We start from the raw sequence: 9,093 nt of genomic DNA, 5'->3' as shown, positions 1-9,093 counted from the left end.
CTGAGGATCCTGCATGGAGACTGAGCACACAGCCCCAGGGTCCCCGCACCCTGCACTGAGGATCCTGCGTGGAGACTGAGCACACAACCCCAGGGTCCCCGCACCCTGCGCCAAGGGAGGCAGAGCAGGCCGGACGCGCCCTGTGCTTCTTTCTAAAGAAAACCATGTGTCTGCTCTCCCATGCCAGAGCTAAAGCAGCACTGGGATCCTGCCGCTCTGACTTTGTTAGCTGGGCAGGAGGGTTACAGTCCTGTGCCCGATGCCTGCTCCTGTTTCCTGAGCAGAAGCAGCAGGCTGTTGGGAGGAAATATCTCATCCAATGGCTTGTACCTGCAGGAGGGCGGGGTCCCACCCAGTTCTGGTAACTGCTCCTCCCTTCTGCTCCCGCCAAAACCAGAGCAGAGCTGGTGGGGGGACCCGCGCTGGCCCCCACGGCCAGCCATCCGCCCCACACCGGCCTGGCCAGCAACACCCACAGGGGAGTGGGTGCGAGCAAGCCCTGAGCGGCTCTCCACCCCGGGACCGGCAGAGGGGGCGGCGATGGCCGCTCATGAGCACACACTCAGATCTGCGCGCACACACACAGCGCAGCATCACAAACTGCTCTCCCACCCCTCTGGGAAGATGTCAAGAAGGACCGGCCAGCAGCCCGTGTGCCCGGCAGCCCCCGACATTAACAGAGCCCCACTTACCCATCTCCCTGCGGGGAAAGATGCTCTTCTGCAAGCTCATGGCCGGCCCTGCTGACCAGGCTCAGGCTGGGTCGGCCGCAGCTCTAGGGCTTGGGAGTATTTGAATAGGAGTTCAACTACAAAGTAACTCCTCGTTAGAACTGTTTTTTTCTCAGCAGGGAGGGAGGGAAAAAAATCCCTTTCCCTCTGCCAGAAAACTTTAATGTTTCACAACGGCCGCTTCCAGCTCCTGCCCTTCTTGCAAGGCAAATGTGGATAAAGGCAAAGCTATGTGCTGAATGGAGTCCTCAGATCACACAAACAGAAATGAAAACCTCAGACTTTCCCTTGGACCGGGCCCGCGTTGTGGGGCAGAACTAGGCTCTCCCCGAGGTCCCACGCACGGCAAGCGTGTGGCCAGCCAGGGGTGGAGGCCGGAGCCCCGCCCTGCGGCCAGGAAGCGCACAACACCTAACCCCCTGCCCCGAGTCCCAGTGATTCATTTTCTCCCTCACACATGCCACAGACAGACACAGCGCCTGTTCAAGCCAAGTGGAAACGCCTTTCATGAGGTCTGCAGGGCCTCTGTGGTGAATGTGGCCTGTGTCCCCAGCAGAGAAGGGAGGCAGACAGACAGAAGGCGCTCTGAGAGCCCGGCCGGGCCCAGAGGGCCCAAGACCAGGGCTCCGGCCCGGCGACCAAGGGAGAGGCCTGCCGCCCGCCCCGCACACCTTCTCCCTCCACGCTTCGGGTCTGGACAGCCGTGAGATGTGCTGTTGTTTTTAGTGACCAGTTTTGACTGTTGGGTTAAGTAAATCTCTGGATCCCCACAAGGCATGCATAGTGAGCGAGCAGCCGGAAAGAGATCAAGCCACGGGAGGCAGAGCGGAGGGCTAGTCAACTCTGCGACAGGGCCACGGCCCAAGACTCTGGGCTGGCTCCCAAGTGCCGTGGGGTGTCCAGGCACGGCCGCCGCAGCTGCCCCCGGCCGCCGACCCACACCTCCACCACCAGCGAGGGAGGATGGAGGGGCTCCGGCCCCGCCTCCTACCAGGCCCGAGGGCTCTCACCACGACCACGACACATGACGGAGCCAGCAACGTCACAGCGGGGCAGAGCTGGAAAATCACAGGCTATGTGACGCGGAAAGCCTGCCGTCCAGGCCCTGGCTCGGCTGCAGAGCCCCAGCCCAGCTGAGCACAGGGAAATCCGTCCCACCAAGGGACCCAGACACTCAACGACAAAGGATCCTAGAAATAGAGTCCCAAAGACAGCCCTGCCGCCTGAACCCATCTCAACCATGGCTGACGGCTGAGCTGAAGGCCGGGAGCCTCGGCCTGGGCTGGGGAGAGGCCCGGGCCGTGGCCTCCCCGTTGGGGACAGGGCATACATGGTGGAGGCAGCAAGTGCACTTCCTCCAGTGGCCGTGGGCGTCCTAGCAGTGAACGGGATATTGTCTGCAGACATGGTCTATTTTGTTCAGGAACCTTTCTGTTTCAATGTGAAGGTTTTACGTCGTGTGTGTATGCACACACATGCATATTTATCAGTTATCCGAGGCCCACACACAAAATTCCAAACATACTTGTTTAACCGTGCGCAGCCCGGGATGGCGATGGCTTGTCCCCAGGCGTCGGGTTGCTGCCGCGAGGATCGGGGGTGGCTGTGGGGCGCAGTCCTTCCCTGCCGCCCTCTGCCCTCTGCAGCATTCCGGAAGGGGTGCCCCACCACACAGCGGCCGCTCCTGCCCGCTCTCCCCTGGCGTCCACTGCTCTGGTCCCAGCCTGGCTGTCTCCCAGCCTTTTCCCTGCTCAAGGCCAGCCCCTAGAGGACCATCCCCGGTGACTCCCAGACCACAGGGCCTCTGGCCTTCCCCCCATACCACGGCCTGGCCCTGCCCTAGGGACAGAGTGTGCTGACCCTGACCCTGACCCCCTCCAGGCTGCCCTAGCTGCTGGCAGCCCTGGTGGCTCCCGCTGGACTGGGCCTGGCGGTGGGAGTCGAGGTCATGAGCAGGGATGGCAGAGGTGTGGACAGTGGCATTGTCACGGTGCCAAGGGTGGTGGTGGTGATGCTGGTGGTGGTGGTGGTGCTGATGGTGGTGGTGGTGGTGATGCTGGTGCTGATGGTGGTGGTGGTGATGCTGGTAGTGCGGGTACTGTGGTGGTGGTAGTGACAATACCCGCCATATCCCCAGGGATGAGCCTGTGTACACCGCTTCACCCTCCCCCCGCCTCTCCTCCAAAGGCCGGCTGCAGCCCAGGCATGTTGTGGGGCGTCACGAAGGTGGGTTCTTCCTCCTGGGCTCGGTGGGGGTCGGGGACAGGAATGACACCAGTGGCCCTCGGACTGACTGAAGACCTCGGAGGTTTGGTCAGACCGTCTGCATGGTCCAAAAACGAAGATGTGAAGCCCACGAGGCCCTGGGACCCCAAAGGCTCCCGGTGGGACCAGAGAAAGCCATGAGGCCCAGAATGCTCACAAAAGGCCAGAATGGGCCCTGAGCAAAACACCCGTCTCCTGCCTTGTGTGGGTAGAAAGGTTTCGCCCACTGCTGGGCAGTTTGCATCTGGATCTTCCCGGTAGAGAGCTGGCCACGAGCAGCTGGGGAGGCGGCAGCTGGGCCGGCATGTGGAGACAGAGGCTGCACAGAATGCAAGGCCCGGGGACAGAGGCTGGCCACGCGCCTCCCGCCTCCCTGGGGCACTGCTCGCGCCTGGATGGAAGCCAGCCAGAGAGGCCGGGGGGTTCCGGGGTCAGGCCTCCCCTGGGAGGCCGGCCAGACCACGCGGCTGCCGCAGGGCCGGCCGCTGTGCTCACAGAGGCCCAGGGCAGTCCCAAAGCTCAGACCGCAGCCTGGGACCCAAAGGGCAGAGCGGGGACGCCGGAGCACAAGAGGAGCCGGGCCAGCCTCGGGACACGTGCTGGACACAGGGAGCCCTCCCTGGAGGCTGTCCACCCCGACCCAAGGGGAGGCCGCCCTGTCCACTGCCGGGGGTGCTCTGTGGATTGCCCAGGTGTGTTTCTTATTGTTCTTGCGTCCATCTTCTCCACAGGTTGTGAGCACACTGAACGCCAGCCCTGGGTCTTGTTCATCACTGACCCTGGGTCTGGCAATCAGCAGCAGAACAACTGATACTGGCCGCTGCTGTGGCCTGAGCGGACGGGGTGAGGCCCGCCGGATGCGGACTGCTGGACAGTGAGGAGCAGGACGAGGTCGCTTGGTCACCCGGCTGACGGCCCCGTGGGACACAGAAGAGGCGAAGCCCCGGGACAGGACCCGGGGCTGGGTGAAGACCTGGGGTGTGGCCAGGAGCGCCAGGGAGGAGATTCACACCACCCAGCGGAGGAGAGTCTCAAGAAAGGTGGGAGAAGGTTCCAGTACAGCAGCCCAGGGAAAGTGAGGCTTCGTTCTACATGCCGCGTAGGCCTGGCTGGCCGTGGGACAAGACAAATAAACCTGGAGAACCTCTGGCAAACCCATGTGGCCTCCCACCTCTTGGAGTCAGAACCGGCTTTCCATCTCCTGTCAGACTGAGTGGCTCTGGTTGCTAGGGTGCCGACAGACGGGCTCGGCACCTTCCGTGGTGGGGCTGGCTTCTCTGTACGGCGCAGCCCCTTCCTGCCATCTGCAGTCCCCGCCTATTTGGGCAGAAATAGGACCCACGTGTTGGTGATTCACTTGCACGTTACATAAATGAGTGCCTGGCTGTGGCAGCTTGGTGTCCCGGAGACCATCTGAAGAGTCTCTGCCGCCAGAAGTCAGGAGCTGCCAAGGAAAGCAAGAGAAGAAACACTTTCCCAGCCTCGTCCGCGGGCTGCGCGGTCCGCCGGGGGAGGGCTCTGCCAGCGCCCAGGGACCCAGGCCCCAGGTGGAAATGCTCTCTCCTTTATCTGAATAATCGTCACCGCTGGACATTTAGGTCAATGGAGGGACACAGATATCTCTGCTGGTAACTTTTGCTTGCAATGTCCCAAGGATGGATTTTCAGCAGCACACAGCTCCTGGGCAGTGCCGAGGCCTTGGGGGACAGGGGGAACCTCGGTTCTCTGTCTGCCAGCCAAGATGGAGGACTTGCATCTCCTCCCTTTGGCCTGGTCTTTCTGTCCAATGGGGTCTCCAGGGAGTTTGGGGGGTCCCCTCCAATGTGTCCCTGTGGGGACAGCAGAGATGTGGGCCCGGCTCTTTGGGAGTCACAGGGATGTTTGTCACCACGCTGTTCATGGAGTCTCTCCTGGTCACGTGGACTCCTCTCAAGCTGCCGCTCTTGCCCTGTCTCCTTCCTCTACCCATCTGGAGGTAATGGCCGCTCTCCTCCGCCTGTGTCCAGGGGCCTCTGACTTTCCTTCTTTCCTCTGGCCGCTCTCCACATGTCGCTAGCCCAGAGCACTGGCCATAGAGGTCTCTTTTGAGTCACGTCGACCCACAAAGGGAGAGAAGGAACTGAGCACAGCTCGGGCCCCCTCCCGGCCTCCAAGCAGCGTCCTGGTGTGGCACCTCGGGGCCTGGCGGTGTGGGACAGGGCGGGGCACTTCCTGCCGCCCGGAGTTCACACAGGAGCAGGAGCAGATGTCTGGCAGAGGCTCCGTCAGGCCCCCACCAGCCAACCATAACACAGTGCAGAGGCGATACAGGGCGGAGGACCGCAGGACGGGCCGGCGCCAGGGCCAGCGCCGGGCCTCTGCTGGGAGGCAGGCAGGCAGCTCGTGGGCATTCCTCGTGCCACGGATCCGCGCATGGCGTGTCCGGGAAGCCAGGCATCCGTGCTGAGCTGTCTGATGCTGCGCTGGAGCCCAGACCTGTGACCTCCCCTCCCATCCGTGCCGCACCGGGCTCAGTTCACTTCATCTTCTAGACCGCTCTGGGAGAAAGCGGGGCCGGCAGAGACCTGGGGCTGGTGAGGACCACGGCCTCGGCCACAGCGTGTCCACGCACAGGACTCTGGTGTCGCTTCTCCGACTCCTGGTGGTGGGCACTATTTCCAGACACCAGAAGGAATGTCCGTAAAAACCCCAAACTGAACCCCCTGGCTACCCATACTCTGAATGCCAGTTAAAACAGCCCCTCCCCCCCCCGCTCCTTCCCCCCCCCTCCTTCCCCCCCTCCTTTCCTCTCTTTTCTTTTGTATAGATCCTGGGGCTTTGGTCCCTGACCCTGAGCTTTTTTTGCTCAAAGCTAGCGCTCTACCACTTGAGCCATAGCACCCTTCTGGCTTTTGGATGGTTAATTGGAGATGAGAGTCTCATGGGCTCTCGTGCCCAGGCTGGCTTCAGACTGACCCCTCAGAACTCAGTCTCCTGAGTGAGGAGCTGCGATGCCAGGCGTGAGCCACGGCACCTGGCAAAGCTGCTCTTCCATGCGCCACACACTGCTTCTTTCATGAAGAAAAACTGAACCGACCTCAGAGCCAGGTGCCGGTGACTCCTCCCTCCACAAATGTCCCTTTTGGGAACCGAGGTAAGGCAGCCACTGAGCATTCCATGCTGGGCTTAGGCGCCGCCCTCTTGTGGCCATTTGGGGAACCACATGGTCGGGAGAAAGTCCTGGCTTCCTCTCTGCCTGGTGGACTGTCCCCAGGCTTAGCTCTGCCCTTTCCCACCAGGGCGAGGGCCTGGGTCCTCTGCGGGGAGGAGCCAGGGAGGCCCGTCAGTCACTGTCTTTGTTTGAATGTGTTTTGGAATGCTTCTTGGAGACTGAGTTACTCCTTTCGTAACTGCCGGTTCCAGTCTTCTGCCTTCTTTCCACAGTGAGGACCTGTTCCAGAAAGAAAAGAGGGAAAGGAAGAGAGGCGAGGGGAGAAGAGGAGGAAAGAACAAATGGAGAGGAAAGAGGAAAGCGCCTGCTCCGGCTAGCATCAGGAAACGCTGACTTTGCCAGTGGAATACGCACGGTCTTCTGTTCACACACACGCACACGCACACGCACGTGTGTGTCCAGCCCTGCTGTCCCCACGCCCCACTGGAACCCTCCACTCACCCGTCCCCACTCCTCCCCAGGCCAGCCTTCCTTCCCCTGCTCCGGCTCTGTGCTGGGCTAAGTGTGGACGAGCATTTTCCAGCCCGGCCCTGGCCTCTCTCACCCGAGCGCCCTGCGTCTCCCCGTGGCAGCGGCCTGGAGTGTGCCGTTGGCCTCCTGCGCCTCTTCCCCCGGCACAGACCTGCTCCCTGAGCTCCCTGCCCTGCTCCCCGTGGCGACGGTGTGGAGTGTGCCGTGGCCTCCTGCGCCTCTTCCCCCGGCACAGGCCTGCTCCCTGAGCTCCCTGCCCTGCGTCTCCCCGTGGCGGCGGTGTGGAGTGTGCCGTGGCCTCCTGCGCCTCTTCCCCCGGCACAGGCCTGCTCCCTGAGCTCCCTGCCCTGCTCCCCGTGGCGACGGTGTGGAGTGTGCCGTGGCCTCCTGCGCCTCTTCCCCTGGCACAGGCCTGCTCCCTCCTTGGTTCCCTGGGCCTACCAGGTACCTGGTGTGAGCAGTGCATGCTCACTGCTAACAGCACTGCCAACACAGCCTCAACCCCACCACCAGCACATCCTGTGCCTCTGCACATAGACACGGCGAGGCATGACCAGGTCTCGGGTTGGAAGCTGTATTTGGCGAGAGCAAGGTCAGAAAGAACACGACTGCGGGGGGCGCACGTCACTGCGGGCCAAGGCCCATGGCCTGCTCCACAGCACGGGTGTCCTCGGCCCTGGGCTTGGCCACGTCCAGCATGGTGGCCTCGTCATCCCTGGGGCTCGCAGTCACTAAAAGCCATACGTTCTTTGGCTTTTCCACTCTCTGTGAATCCAGATACGTGTGAGCTGCAACCTCAACTTCTTTTCCAAAGTAGGTCCTAGAGCAGGAGAGGAACTGAGTGGTCTCACTGAGTTTTAGTTCCCTCTTAAGAGCACCCATGAGGCTGGCTTCCACAGACCCTTCAACCTCCAAGGATGTGTGTGCGTGAGTGCGTGCCTGCGTGCGCACATGCAGGTGCGCGCGCATGTGTGCGTGCAGGTGTGTGTGCGTGCGCATGCATGTGTGCGCACATGAGTGCACACACGCGCACACGCAGTCTCTAATGGAACCTCGCCCACATTCACACCCACATCTCCTGTGACGTTCGCTGTTCCCTGCAGTACCTCAAGAACAGGTTCCGATGGGCCACCAGCGCTCGATTCGTATAGCGATGGTAGAGGACCAGTTTTCTGTTTGCCTTTAGCGATAAAACAAGAGTGCTATTAGCGTTCTGTGTTAAGGCCTCCATCCCCTGTAAGCAAACACTTGAAAAGATACTAATGTTAATTTTAACATAATAGACGCACACATATCCATGGGATAGCTTAGCTTTGATGAAGCACATTATGGTAGATATCATCCATATGATACAGTAATTATTCAAAGTTGTATTCGAGAGGCTCTTTGACAACGTGAGATTTGGTGTTATAAAATGAGCACAAGTACATTTATGATGCCCTGTTTTATGTTTTTGGTTGGTTGTGGGGCTTGAACTCTGGGCCTGGGCGCTGTCCCTGAGCTCTTCAGCTCAAGGGTAACGCTCTACCGTTTGAGCCACAGCGCCACTTCCTGTTTTCTGGTGGTTTAGTGGAGATGAGTCTCATGGACTTTCCTGCCCAGGCTGGCTTTGAATTGTGATCCTCAAATCTCAGCCTCCTGAATAGCTAGGATGACAGGCGTGAGCCACCAGCGCCCGGCTTCATGCCCTGTTTTATAAAAACAAGGAAGAGAAGGAAACACGCACACGCAGTAGAGAAAAATAATCAGCAACGCTAGTTGTCTCTGGAAGGTAGAGCTGTGGTACTTTTCGTGTGAGTTTTGATCTCTGACTTTGTAAGGGAGCATGTATTTATAATTAAGTATTTTTTGAGACAGGGTCTCTGTGCAGCCTCAGCCCTGACGCCCCGCCTCCCAGGGCTGAGAGGACAGGCGTGCGGCACCATGCTGTTCTAAAATCCCGTCTCATACAAGCTAAGTGCCGCGTCAGAAACAGCAGCAGCCCTGGTACTGGCGGCGAGCCTGGCCCCACTGCCACACCCCCTGAGAGGAGAGTCATCCCACCAGTCATCAACAGAGCTTCTGTGACCACGGTGGGCTCTGGCAGTCATGACTGAACACAGACAGAACATGGGCCCCAACCCGCCAACGCTCCTGGCTGACCCAGAGCTGCCCTCTGCACGGAGCCACAGCAAGGCCTCAGGCTCGGAGCCCCGGGCCAGGGCTGAGGACCAGAACGGACAGGAGACAGGACAGGAAGCAGCTCCCCGAGCCTGCGGCCTCCCACAGTGGACAGGAGACAGGACAGGAAGCACACGCTGACCCTGTGACCTCACACAGCGGACAGGAGACAGGACAGGAAGCACACGCTGACCCTGTGACCTCACACAGTGGACAGGAGACAGGTCAGGAAGCACACGCTGACCCTGTGACCTC

At 60.6% G+C, this 9,093-nt stretch overlaps 1 protein-coding gene across 1 annotated transcript in view; it reads right to left on the bottom strand.

Moving 5' to 3' along the window:
- Positions 1 to 7,247: 7,247 nt before the first annotated feature.
- The window catches only part of LOC105982410 (chromosome unknown open reading frame, human C15orf26), a 21,396-nt gene continuing 19,550 nt past the window's right edge, over positions 7,248 to 9,093 (bottom strand). The window contains exons 4-5 of the mRNA XM_013012000.1: positions 7,785 to 7,858; positions 7,248 to 7,498 (exon numbers count right to left, since the gene is read on the bottom strand). Of these exons, the coding sequence (XP_012867454.1) occupies positions 7,303 to 7,498; positions 7,785 to 7,858 (270 nt within the window). The 3' untranslated portion in view covers positions 7,248 to 7,302. The remainder of the gene's footprint in view (positions 7,499 to 7,784; positions 7,859 to 9,093) is intronic.

The sequence above is a fragment of the Dipodomys ordii genome, unplaced genomic scaffold, assembly GCF_000151885.1.
Source record: "Dipodomys ordii isolate 6190 unplaced genomic scaffold, Dord_2.0 Scaffold15, whole genome shotgun sequence".
NCBI lineage: Eukaryota > Metazoa > Chordata > Mammalia > Rodentia > Heteromyidae > Dipodomys > Dipodomys ordii.
The sequence above is the reverse complement of the archived record's forward strand: the minus strand, read 5'-3'. Positions and strand labels throughout refer to the sequence as shown.